Genomic DNA, 13,953 nt, shown 5'->3' with positions numbered 1-13,953 from the left:
GCTGTAGCCCGGCGGCTCAGAGAAGGGGCTCCCCGTCACAGAGGCAGCGCAAGGCCGCGGTTCCCCGCCCTGCCATGAAACCGATGCCCGAGGAGAGGACACCAGCACCGAACCCTATCCTGCCGGCTCTGTAACGTCATCGCCCTACGCCGGTCACGCCTCCGATGGGCGGGGTTTCTTTGAGGCTCCAGCCCAGTAGTTGAAGCGCGGACGCCCGGTGGCTCTCCCATACACACACACGTGACCGGAAGGGTCCGGCCCGGTGCGGCTGCCTCTCTCTCTCCGGGAAGCGGCGACGCTGGCGCAGGGCGGGGTTTGTGCGACACCGGAAGCGGCGCTCCCGCCGGCGGATCCCAGCGCGCCGACAGCGCGGCTTGAGGCGCCGCCCGCCTGGCCGCTGGCTCTGGACCGCACCGCCTCGCAACGGCGGTCCCGGCTCGGTATTGTGGCGGCGCCTGGCGCTGGCAGGTGCTGCGGGAGGGAGAGCGGGAGGAGCGACTCTGTCGTCTGCTGGGGTGGAGGCAGGCGTACTGGGGGCCGCGGGACGCCGGGCCTGGCTTGCGCCCCTAGGTCAGGCTGCGATTGTGTGAGGGGACGGGGTGAAGAGCAGCACCGTCCTCCCGGGAATAGCGTGGTCCAGCACCTCGGGTCTGCGGAGCCATGTCCACGGGTTAATTAGAGCTTGCTAACTACACAGCGTGTAGGAGTACGTGTGCGTAAGGGAGCGATGCAGAGGTAAAGAAGGCAGTGTGCTGGTTTGCAGGGCAGCAGCAAACGGAATGTGACTGCAAAGCAAGACTTTACCTAATGCAAGTGGGGGAGAGTTGCTTTCTGCTTTTTATCAGAAAAGAGTATGTGCGGGATTACTGGTGCACTTAGGAAAACAATATCTAGTAGACTGTAATCTGCTTGGCTGTTGATTAGCTTTTGATAACAAACAACCCATGATCTTGTTTTCTGGAACTCAAAAGTAGCATAATGACTTCCGTTTGTAACTGTGGGGTAGGCTTTTGCACTTTCAAGAAACAGCGTGTTCTGCAGAACCTGTTTCTTTGCATGTGTGCAGGCCTTGAGCTGTTATAAATAACAACAAAACCAATAAAAAAATCACATACAGGTTATGTGTATTGACTTTGGTGATTCTTAAAAGCCTTTTTCACGTCTTTTTTCTAGCATGAATGTTTTACTTTCTTTCCTACAGACTTATGTAGTACTACGGGGTTTTTTGTTCTTTCTGCTCATGGATTGCATGTCTATTTTGATTTCTTTTATACTCTTACTTTTCATCTTTCTTTGATATGTTTTGGGGAGATTTTTAATGCATTTTGGTCAAGAGTAGAATTCTGTAGTTCTCCCAATGTCATACATTAACATTTTTACCTTGGGCTACAGGAATGTTAAGTTGTTGACAGCTTTAGGTATGAAAGCTGCCTAACCTCTCTAGACTATAGTTTATCACTTCCGGCTACACACAAAGTCTTAGAAATGGTTGGGTTTTTTTGGTAGTCAACTACTGGGCAGCCCTTTTTAACTTAATATACTGTGGTTTTTTTGATAGTGTCGGAGGATATCAGGGCTGTGTTCCCAGGGACTTGCTTTATCATTTTACCTTAGGCTATTTCTCTGGTACTTTCTAGGTTCTGGGTTTTTTTTCTGTTGAAGGCCAGAACACTGATATATGCCCCAGATGAGGGTGTGTTTTGAAAATGTTGTGGAAGACTGAAATAAAATCCTCTAATTTCTGAAAAATAGAATGTGAAGCTTTTGGCATAAAAGATTGCTACTACCTCTTGATAACATGGTTTGCTTCTGGTTGTATTCTTAGCTTGATGTAATCTTATTTAATAGTTTCTTGTGAGTTGTGTACCTTACCTTTTCTCAGTCAGTCCCAGAAAATTTTGCCATGGTTTCCAATGTTCTTTTGCAAAGGCAGAGGGAGTTTTCAGATGTAATAATTTGAAACTAAATTAATTTTAACTATATTTAGTTTCAGGATGTTCATATAAAAGCATTTTGTTGATGTTGGCATCTCTTTTGTTCCACAGAAATTTTGCTTGATGTTTTATATCTCCATCTTACTTGTGGACTGGAAGTAATTGTATATGTTATTTCTGAAATCCATTCAAGATGTTTAGTATTGCATTCCCCAGGGTTGGATAAGTCGTTATTTCAGACCACTCATGACAAATTAGAAGGTGATTAAACAAGGCCAGCAGTTTCTCATCTGCTCTTCTTTGGAGAGTTGAGCACAGCTGTCTGCTGATTTCTTATAAAAATAACACAAGTCAGGGGTACAGTAAAATTACACTGGCTGGTTTTAAAACGTTATTAATTGCTTCATAAATTGCATCTGTCCCTTGATTGCAAAAGAGTGGGTATAGTTTGTAGAATGAATATTAGAAGTGCTGCTTAGCACTTAAAAGCAGACTTCTGGAATGGTTGTAATAGTAGAGAACAGAACAACTCTTTTAATTTCTGTGACATTGAAGCCCAAGTTTAATGAATGCTTTATGGACCATGCTTCCAAATTTGTTGTGTGAATGTGCTTTATAACTGTTGCTTGTAAAGCACGTTTACATTTATAAAGTCTGATACAGAGAATATGTAAGTGGCAGACGCTTTGCAGCTATTATTAAAAAAACCATGAGCCAACAAATTGTAATACTATTCAAGTGGCTTGGACGTTACAAATTTCTGATTGCTGGAGAGTAAGGAATGTAAACTATATGTGCTAAAATGTCTATGGTATATTTGGTAAGAGACTAGGTCCTAATAGGCCTAAATTGAGGCCTAACATGAGATGTTAACTCATGTTGAATGCTTTGTGGCTTCTCTAGAAATCTGAGAGCTGAAGCTTATATATGTTCATGTACAAGTGATAGAAAACTGTGCATGACAGGTTTATAAATCATTTAAGTACTGCCAGGAACCACTTGTAGTGCCAAAGTGTCAAAGAGAGACAATAATTTACTGGTTACATGTGGAGAAATCATCACTTCATAATAGCTGGGTGCTGTTCTGAATCTGTCTCAGGATAGACTTGAAGTGGAACATTACAATTTGATTAATTTCTGTTGTTATTAATGTGCTTATTCTGGCTTGTGTAATCAGGTTGGAAATAGAGTATAGACTATTGAAAATTGCAACAGTGAAGTTTTTGTTTTGGTGTTTAAATTGCTGCCTCTGATATTTGATGTATGTGGAGATAAATAGTGGGGTTTTTTTCTCTTTAATCAGATCACCCAGAAGACACAATGAGTGTTAAAGCTTTCAAGCTCGTTTCTGCTGTTGAGCGGGAGATGTTAATGGGAGACAAAAATTACATCAACATCGAATGCATTGAGTGTTGTGGAAAGAACCTCTACATTGGAACCAATGACTGCTTTATCTATCACTTTCTGTTGGATGAAAAGATGTCAACAGCTGGAAAAATAACTTTTGCTGCTACCAAGCAACTACATAAATACCTGGGCTTGAAAAAGCCTGTGAGTGAGTTGAAAGCAGCCTCTGCCCTCACCAGGCTTCTTGTGCTTTGCGACAACACAATAACACTAGTTAACATGATGAACCTTGAACCTGTCCCCACTGGTGCTCGAATCAAAGGAGCTGTGACGTTCACATTAAATGAAAACCCTGTGAGTGGGGATCCTTTCTGTGTCGAAGTCTGCATTATCTCAGTCAAGCGACGGACCATCCAAATGTTCATGGTGTTTGAAGACAGAGTCCAGATAGTGAAGGAAGTGTTTACTCCAGAGCAACCCTGTGCTGTGGCTGTAGATGGTTATTACTTGTGTCTTGCGCTTACTACACAGTATATAATTTTGAATTATAATACTGGAGTCTCCCAGGATCTATTTCCTTATTGCAGTGATGAGAAACGGCCAATTGTGAAAAGGATAGGCAGACAAGAGTTTCTGTTGGCTGGCCCCGGAGGCCTAGGTGAGACTAAGGATTGTCACTTTTTTCCCAATTTTTTGTCTTTTCTCTCTTAGTTTCTCTCAATTTGCAAAGCAAAGCTTATCTAATTGTGTTGTGCCCGATAATGATGATTTATTTTTTTTCCCACAGGTCTGTACTGCAACATTAAGATCAGTAGGTAGATAGTAAATCTTGGGTACTAAGTATTATTATTACTCTCCTGCTTTTTTAAGGCACAAAAATCTGATTACTTATGTTTTGTGTCTGTAGAAAGCTTCATTTCTACATAGATGACTAATAGTAGTAGTATCTTGCAGCCCAATGCAAAAAAATTGGTTGGTACCAAGTGGCACTTCAGAGCCTGATAGCCTTTCTGCAGTGACTGGGTACACTGGGTTTGAGGAGCCCCATGTTGCTATAAAATCGTTACATTAGTGTAGATGTATTAATATTTTTTCCAGTTGCTCTTCAGAGGAGTTCCTAGCAAGTCCATTTAATAGGTTGTAGCAGTTTCACAGATATGTCATGCTACAGTGCTAGTAGAAATGTCAGTGGAAGTAAACTGTATCCTAACTCCTGTAGTTCTAAACTCTGTCCTAACTGTAGATTTTTGCAGATACTACCCAGGTTTTATGCTCCCATCTGCTTAATTTTTTTATAGTACTTGTCACTATGTATTACAGAAGGTGATAGTTTAATATTGCAAAATGCAGAATAATGCTCTTCTCTAATAGATGATTGACTACTGCTGCTGTGATCTGTCTAAATAAACAATATGCTGTGAGGTCAGTAATCTTGAGCTTCTTTTGGGAAAAGCTGTAATAACCCAGGGCTGACAGACCACAGGCAGACTGCTTTCATGCTGTTTGCCATATGACTCTCCAGGTAGGAGATGCAGTTTATGTATCTTCCCTGATATATTAGGAATAGTATGTGGCACAAAGATCACAACTATTTAAGCCCTTAATTCGGGGATCTGCATGGGTTTAGGCTTTTTGATATAAATTCTAAAGAAAAGTAAGAGTGTAATATAAGCAAGTGATTGGAGTTTTATCTTGTGACTGGAATATGAGATGTACATCAACTCACCAGTGTGTTTTTTCTCAAAAGAATCCGAGGCTTATTAGAACATCAGTTTATGCCAATTGAAGATATTCAAAGATTAACTTGAGGATTTTTTTCAGATGTGGGGCTTTTCTAAGTCTTGGCTGCCCTCCTCTTATTAAAACTGTCAGTTGCCTTAAATGTGGACATATATTTGTGGAAATTATTTTAGTAGTGCTGTGAAAGTTATAATCTGAATCTAAGAGTACTCTTTTTTGACATGTTTCCAAGGATATCCCATTCCTACTTCCATTTTTATTTATCTTTTTAGGAATGTCAAACCAGGTTCTGGTCAAGTGGTTAGTTTCTTTTTTGATTTAAGAAGAATAGGTGTATTTTCAAAAATGTAAACGTGTTTAGTCAGAAAGCAGAATTTTATTTAGTCTGACTTTGACTTTTATCTGATGTCCTGGAAGAGGGCTATACAGTAAGACCTCTAGTCTCAAAATCCAACGTGCCTGTGTAAGTAAATTGTCCTGGGTTTAGAATATCAGATGTATGATATCTTAAACAAATGCAGTTCTGCAGCTCTAAACAGGCTATAAATTTCCTCTTTTCTCTAGCTCAGAAACCTTACAAAGGCTTCTTGCTATGGATTATATGGTTTTTCCCTTGCCTAATTTGGATTGTGGGTTTGTGGGGGGGTTTAATCAGCTGTTCTTTATTCCCTCCCCATCTTTCAGTTTTTCCTCAGTAAAATTCTTAGTGTCTTTAACACTTCCCTCTTTGAAGTTGTGAAGATGGTTGAGCATCTTTATAATATATAAGCATTGTGTGTCTTGGCATTTGAGGTAGGGCTCTGCTATAAAGTGAATTTGCTTGAAAACTCTTGATGTAAATCTTTGATTCTAATTTTGGTTTGCTTTTATACATCTTGTTGCTTAAGGCATGTTTATTTGGCACTTGGTAGAACACCTATGCTAAATTCAACCTCTTACTGAGGTGGATGTATTCTGCATTAATATATTTGCGTTTATAGTGTCTGAAGTGGCATTTATTTACATTAATCTGCTTTTGAGTTAAGACTGGAATTTAGAATGCAGAAAGCAATTGCTTAAAAAGGTAATCGTAAAGTAAAACATCTTTGAGTTTCTTGGGTATGTAACCTTTTTCCTTACCTGGACTGCATTTAAAAGTGATGGTTAGAATTGTTCATAGCTGATCCATAGACTTAGCCATTTGGTACTTCGTTGTCTCGACTTGGAGGTAGTATATAGTTCAGTCTTTCAAAGGGATGAGGAAGTTAATTTTTGATGCGTCTTCATTCAGTCCTGTAATTCATTGAGATTTGAAAATGATTTCTTTCTGATGATGTATGAAACTGTGCTTACCAAAATTTAATTTTTCATTTTATGAAGCTTTTATTGCATGTTTCTGATCAGATTTCTTGCCATGTGGAGGCTTAAAGTTTTTAAAATTTCGGCAGGTGAGCAGTTTTAAAATTTCAAGCAGTTCTTGCATGTTGGCGTAGGGCACACTTCCTAGCACCAGCTGGAGCAACTGCCCTAAAATGTCAGAGGCCTCAAGTCAGACCAATTTCCCACAGGAGGGTTCAGCTCTTCAGAGCTTGAACTGAAGGGAACACTTGGTCTCTTGCTGAGACTCTGACACAGGAAATTTTTTTGTCCTTGCCTGCAGGAGATGTGTGCTTGGTTAAGGTTTTCTGGTGCCAAGTAAAAGAGATGCAGGAGGACATCAGCAGAGTACATGATACCAGGGTTGACAAAAAGGAAACGTAATCTTCTCTGAGACCCAGGCATGAGCCTGAACCCCAGCTGTACTGAGGGAAGGACAGGCTTTTTTTTCTGTATGTTCCATAGTGGCAAAGGTTAGAAACTTGTGAATTCCCATAAAGGGAAGGACTCTCCTTCTCTGCCTGCAGAGAATATGTTCAGTGCTCAGAAGCAGATGGGAAGCAGGAAGCTGTCCAACAAATCCTCTGAGCCTGTACAATGCAGTAGCACCAGGAGGAATTAGCAAGTAATAGTGGGAGACTCCCTGATACTGGAGATGAGGTTTTTCTCATCAGGCCTGCTGGAGAGGAAGAACAGCTTGAGGAGGAGTGTGTGGACCGTGCAGGTCATTGAATGATTGCACAATTAATGGTGATGAGGGGTTTGGCTTTTATGGCTGTAGATTTAAGGAAGAGGCAGTATCTACCAGACCAAGTGAGCCAGAAGTGTTTTTGCCAACAGGCTGATCAACCTGCTGAGGAGTTAAACTAGGAAACAGTGGTGGTAGGCTAAGTTGGCAGAGAGCAGAATGATGTGGATGAGAGTCTTTGCAATCAAGAGGGAGGGCTGAAGAGGCCCTGCTTCGGGCATGTGCACATTAAGTCTACAAAACAGCGTAATGGTGAAAGCTCTCTTATGTTTTCTGGGAAATCATCACATCTGTATGTTAACAGCTGAGGTGAGGGGTTACTCTTTACATGGCAGCAGTGGGAGCATGTGGTGGCATGCCTTGGGTCAAAGAAGGAGGCAGCTGAGAGTTCATGCAGTATGGCTAGAAGGCAGACATGGTGATGTTATGGTGAGTGTCTGCTGCAGACCACCTTGTCAGGAAGAAGATGTAGGTAAGGCCTTCAGATGGCAGGAAGAAACCCACATTTGTAGGCCTTAGTTCTTAGGGGGCACTTGAACCATTCCAGTACCTGATAAAGGGACAGCACAGTCCAGGAGATTTCTGGAGTATATTAATGGTGATTGAGGAGCTGATGAGGGGCTGTTGAACCCAGCTAGAAATGTGAAGGTCAGGTGAGCAGCCTTGGTACAGTGTCCATGAGATGGTGAAATTCAGGATCCTGAGAGAAGGGAAAAAGACCACAAGCCTGGACTGCAGAAAAGGCAGACTTTGGTTTCTTCAGGGACCTGCTTTAAAGAATTCCATGTGATATGGTCCTGGAGAGAAGGACTACCTCCCCCAAGTTCAAGAATGGTCTACCCTAATAAGGAGGAAAACGAGCAAAAGTGGCAGGAAGTCTGCGTTAATAACAAGCAGCTCTTGCCCAAATTCAAATATAACAAAAGAAGCAAGTGAAAGCAGGGCCCAGGTCATCTCAGAGCAATACGAACACTGTCCAAGCATGCGAGGATAGGGTTAGGGAGACCAGTGTCCATCTGGCATTGACTTTCGTCACCTTGAAGTGCAACAAAAAGCTTCCACAAGCAGATCAGCAGCAAAGGAAGGCCACTGCTGAATGGGGTGGGAGACCTGGTGCCAAAAGACATGGAAAAGGCTGAGGTGCTTAGTGCCACCTTTACCTCAGTGGTTATTGGTATGGCCTTCCTTCAGGAATCCTCAGCCAGCCCCTAGGACCAGGGGGAAAACATGAAGCAACAGAAACCTGCCCCCAGTAGAGAAGGATTGGGTTATGGATCATGTAAATAAACTGGTCAGACAAATCCGTAGGACCTGATGGGATGCACCCATGAATGCTCAGAGTTTGTGGTCAGTGTCACTGTGAGGCCACTCTCTGTGTTTGAAAGGTCATGATGATCAGGGAACGTTCTTTAGGACTGGAAGAAAACAAATGTACTCAGTCCTGTCTTAAAAGAGCAAACTAAAGGATCCATGTATGGAAGAGAGAAGGGATGTAAAGAAGACATCTAGACTCTGGTTAGTGGTGTTGTGGTATCTCATCAGTGAAAGGATGTGAAGCAGTCTGTACAAATTGAAATACAGGAAATTCTACATAAACACAAGAAAACAAATTTCTCATTGTGATGATGGTCAAACCAGGAAATGGGGCTCGGAGAGGATGTGCAGTCTCTGTACTTGGAGATACTCAAAAGCTGACTGAGCAAGTTCTTCAGCAACCTGTCCTAGTTAACCCTGCTTTTAGGGAAGTTGGGCTAGACAATCTCCACAGGTCCCTTCCTGCTTCAACTATTCCTTAACTTTAATAAGTAAAAAGTAAAATTTTAAATACCTGATTTTAGTTTATTCCTTCTGCTTTTCCAGAATAAACTCCTCAGTGGTGAATGGTTTGAGCAGTTGTATAGTGATTGAGTAGACTACAAATGGAGTTGGAGAACCGAGGTTTATAACTTAAGACAGGCACACAGATACTAAGGAGAGTGATTCATAGATGGTCATGCAGTGCCTTTCTTGTAGCTGATGCCGCTGCATAAAGCAACAGTAGGGTAGTCAACAATAAGCAGCATGTTCCCTTCCTGTTTTCAGCCACTGGTAGTGTTCCTTATGCTGTCAACTTTTATGATAACTGAAAGCTTTCATAGTCCTTTTTAAGCAAGTAGTAATAAAGATGTGTTATTTCATTTTTTACAGATATTTTCACAAAGAATCTTTCTGTTTTAAAGCAAGCAAATAAATAAAAACTACAGTCTATTGCACAAAGCCCAGAGTAACCTGATAAAAGTTGGCCCTTCTTTAAGGGAGGGGATAGGACTGGACAGAATGTCCTTCAGAAACCTCTTCTGGCTTAAATTCTTCTATGATTCTGTAAATTTCAGATATCTTGATGCTGAAAATAATGTAGCTGTGTTTTGGATAACTCTTGTAACCTTTGGATAGCATATGTGCTTTTAATACAGAAATGATTACTGGCTTGATCTGTTTAAGGAAATGCATTCTTGTACTGTAAAAAGGCCATTGCTTCTGACTGTATTTGTCAAGTATATTGTTATCCTTAGGTGAGAACTGCATGAAGAGAGGAAAGTGCATCATTCTGCCACAGAAACGCTAGCTATTGAGGACAGAGGAATGTAGAGCGATGTTGACTTGGAAAAATACTGTGCATTGCTCTGCATACCCTTTCACTTCTGTAAAGGATTTTTTCATATTACCTGAAAAAAAGCTCTGTCATTAAGAAAAAAAAAAAAAAAGAGAAAAAGGTGGTGTTAAAATCAGGATTTTATAAATTTTTTGAGAATGTCAGAGAAGTAGAAAAACCTAAGAATTAATATTTCAAATATAATTAACCTTGAGTTTACCACTGGTTAGTTTGTGTTTAACTCAAATTTTCTTCCACTTTTTGAAATGGGATTATAGCACAGAGTAACAACTTGAAAGCATTAGATATGGATAGTGCAGTCTGTCTGGCATAAAATTCCATTTCTGATCCATAAGAATATTGAGATCTGTTGAGTAAATTGGGAATTATATATTACAGCCAAACAAAAGTATTTTCTCTAAGGTGCTCTGAGTGAAAAGCTGATCATTATAGTGAGAAAACAAGCAGCATTATTTGCTAACAGCTAGACGTGAAATTCTATTTGTGTGCTGCACCATTAATCAGGGGAAGGGGCTGATGATTTCAATGCTGCTATAAAGGATCCAGAAGCTGAGTCTCTATACTCTAGTTCTGTAAAAATCTACAGCCCTCTGTTTTCTTTTTTTTTTTGTTCTTTTTAATTCCAAGACAGTCCTTGTGCCCAACTACCCATGCCTCATTATCCTCGTTTGGAAGAGATTCTGCAAATTCAGTAACATAATCTTTCAATCTCCTCTGTCCTTTAGAGCTCAGGCTTATTCTACCAGCTGTCAAGTGGCTCATTCATGCCAAAGAACAATTTTCATGGCATGTCTTTTTAAGGAATATGTGTTCATGTTTAGAACAGAAGTTTACGTCATGCCTCGGTGTGGCTCAGCTGGCAAAGGGTTACTGAACTAGGCCTGAAAGCTTTGACTGGAGTTTTTCTTTAACTAATGTCTTGGAAAGAACTGGAGAATAGGACCAGTGGCGCAGTGTCCAAAAGCAAGTCAAACTCTTATTAAGCCAGGAGAAGGAAGGAGGACAGAATAGACAGGAGGAAAGATAGTGGCAAAAAAACCCCACAAATTAACTGAAGATTTAAAATGTTTTTTTTGAAGGCCACATAGGAGGTATCATTGGGATATTAATTAAATCTTTACTTTGCACTTGGCTTTTGGCACAAACCTTTATATGCAGCCTCTGTGTTCTTTTGAAATGACTGAAAACACAGATGCCTCGCAGGAAGTGACTCAGAATTGACAAGTGAATGGCTGGCTGTCAACTAAAATGCTCCTTAGATATTTGACTCTACAAGGAACAAATATGCCTGTATTGCCAGATAGGTCAGGCAGTGCAGTTCTGAAGCTCTCACTAAGGCAGTATTGTTTGAATGCTGGGTTTGACTAAATACCAGTGTTTTGAAATGAATTCAAGCTACATGGCATAATTCTTATTAAAGAATCTTGGGACTTAATAAACTTGAAAATTCTTGCTAGTTCTTTCAGTAATCCTCTCTTCAGTTCTTGGTGTTTCTGTGGTAAAGGAAAAATTGAACTGAACTAACCATCAGGTCTGTGTGGTCCACGAAGGTGTGATGTGCCATCATCATACCACCTGACACTGCATTTGTTCTTCTGAGACTTTATTTCTGTACCTCGGTACCCATGCTTCATATTGGAAAGGCAACAGTCTTCAACCAGCACAATGCTCAGGCTTTGTTTTTCCCTTTTTCTAGGCATGTTTGCAACTGTAGACGGCATTTCACAGCGTGCCCCTGTGCACTGGTCAGAGAACGTGATTGGAGCAGCTTTGTGCTTTCCTTATGTAGTTGCTCTCGATGACGAGTTCATTACAGTGCACAGCATGCTGGACCAGCAGCAAAAACAAACCCTGCCTTTTAAAGAAGGTCACATTCTACAGGACTTTGAAGGTATTAAAAATGACTGGTCTCTGAATCAGTAGTTCTGGAACAACCACTGCTGTAGGCATAGTCACTTAGTTTGTATTTTAAACACAGTATCTAGTAAGCACCTGTTAAAAATTACTTGTTAAAACTTCTATTGTAAATGCTTTCCTGATTAGATTCCTGCAGATTATGATAGGAAAACTTTAGTCATCCAAAATTTCATGCTTCTAACAAAATGTATGCTCATCAAACGTGCTCTGATTGTCAAGTTAATTGTTGGGTAGGAGTCTGTGGGGTTAGAGCTTCTTCATGTAACTTGATTATCTCTTTCCAAGGAGCAATGTTAATTTATGAGTCAACAATTGGGAGCTACAGGTGTCTGTCCATTGGCTGTCCTGACAAAGGTCTAACCTAACTCCTAAAGGAATTCTTTTGTACTTTGTAAAATAGCAGTGTAAGAGGCTTAAAATGGGTCATGTCATAAAGAATTGTTAAAGAAAAACCAGAAACATTTTTTTTACTTGTTCTTCAATTAAGGACTTAATACATTCCATTTCTGTTTTGTTTTTTTTTTTTTTTTTTTAGGAGAGCTACAAGCTCTAGCATTATGAAATGTATGTTACTTGCTACCTTTGACATACAGCTTACAATTTTATAACGGAAGCCTGTGGAATACCTGGCAGTTAAAAGTCTCTGTGCTATGGAATCTGGGCAGTAGGTTCAGCGGTGGTTTTTACAGCTTAGTTCATCATGAGAGATTATAGCCACTTTCATTTACTCAGAGTGGAATATCATCTGTAAATAAATAAAATTACCATTATCTCTGTATTTCTGAGGTGCAGTTTATAGGTAAACTATACTATCTGGTAAATATGATAGCAAGAGATGAGCTTTTGGAACTTTTAACACTGTTCAGGTTTTTGTATCTTAGTAAATCTTAAAGGCTATTTCTGAAAGCAGGGGCGGGGAAGAGGGGTTCTATCAAGAATGTAAACTGAATATATCCTTTTTCTCTGCCCAGGAAAGGTGATTGTTGCTACTAATAAAGGAGTGTATATCTTGGTGCCGCTACCTTTGGAAAAACAGATTCAGGATCTTCTAGCCAGCCACAGAGTGGAAGAAGCCCTTGTTCTAGCAAAAGGAGCTCGAAGGAATATTCCAAAAGAGAAATTTCAGGTCTGTCCTTCCTCTAATTTTCATGAAAAACATAATTCTCATAGTGCGACCATGTATATGATGGTCAAGGGACCAGAGAAGGTGGAGGAGGAATTTACATAGAAGAGAAATCTAACACCTTTTATGGTTTCAGCCTGATGAAATAGACATGCTGCTGAATTGGGCAGTGCTTGTAAAGGCTATGACGTTGGAAGAGTTGAATGCAGTTCTGCTGGTGTTGGGTTTTTTTCATGTGTGTAACTTGAAAACAGTTTAAAACAAAACTGAAAAACTAGTAATAGAAAGTCCCATGTGATGCTTCCCTCATACCAAGTGCGGTTGTTGAAGCATTTTGTTACCATTGAAATAGTATCTGTAGCATAGCTTTCAGTTTATTTAGGAAGATACAAAGTTAGGAACATAACTGTGGTGATTGCAGAGCTACAGTGGTTCAAAATGATTCAGTCTGTAAGGATATTTTTATTTTAATGTCAGGAAGTTTCTAATTCCTTCTCATTTAAATTTTGGTCAAGCCCTTGAAAAGTAGTCATTAAATTAAATTTGTATCAGCTTTCATTGTTATCCTTGTTTGGTGAATGAACAGCTGGGTAGGCTGCTGGAAGTAAAAAGTTTGGTGAGAAAGGTGTTCCCATCCTTTTGCGAAGATACAGCTGCCTGGAAGTACTGGAAGCTGAAAAGTATTTAAGCAAATGCAGAATTCAGTTTCCAGCATGCTTTGGTTTGCATCTTTGCTTCCAACTTTTCATTTACAATCTGTTTAAAGAAATAAACTTAAATCTTGCTGTGAGGACAGAATGCATGTTCTAATCAATGTCTTCTATGTATGATGACCTGTAATTCTCCCATTATTTTTTTTCAGTTTATGTAGATGTAGTGTAGATGTCTTTTTGTGTTTTACCACAGGTTGAACTGCAGTTCATTATCTAAAATATGTGGCATAAAGTCTCATTCCTCCCAAGTTTGCTTGCATTTAGGATTTTTCTGTCTGATAATTTACTTTCTGTTCATACGTGTCTTATGTTCACAATGTCTGTCTACCTTAAATTGCTGTTTCCAAGAATATTAAATGTTCTTGCTAACTTAATATGCTTTTAAGGGTGTTCAATTGCTTTGAGTCAGTGCTACAGCTGAA

The 13,953-nt window shown here is 40.2% G+C and overlaps 1 protein-coding gene across 1 annotated transcript in view; it reads left to right on the top strand.

Moving 5' to 3' along the window:
* The first annotated feature begins 276 nt into the window (after positions 1-276).
* The window catches only part of TGFBRAP1 (transforming growth factor beta receptor associated protein 1), a 37,349-nt gene continuing 23,672 nt past the window's right edge, over positions 277-13,953 (top strand). The window contains exons 1-4 of the mRNA XM_061377620.1: positions 277-468; positions 3,238-3,939; positions 11,475-11,669; positions 12,667-12,821. Of these exons, the coding sequence (XP_061233604.1) occupies positions 3,255-3,939; positions 11,475-11,669; positions 12,667-12,821 (1,035 nt within the window). The 5' untranslated portion in view covers positions 277-468; positions 3,238-3,254. The remainder of the gene's footprint in view (positions 469-3,237; positions 3,940-11,474; positions 11,670-12,666; positions 12,822-13,953) is intronic.

Source organism: Neopsephotus bourkii, unplaced genomic scaffold (genome assembly GCF_033783945.1).
Source record: "Neopsephotus bourkii isolate Nb327-2 ecotype Australia unplaced genomic scaffold, CSIRO-AGI_Nbou_v1 NB_1760, whole genome shotgun sequence".
Lineage (NCBI taxonomy): Eukaryota > Metazoa > Chordata > Aves > Psittaciformes > Psittacidae > Neopsephotus > Neopsephotus bourkii.
The sequence above is the reverse complement of the archived record's forward strand: the minus strand, read 5'-3'. Positions and strand labels throughout refer to the sequence as shown.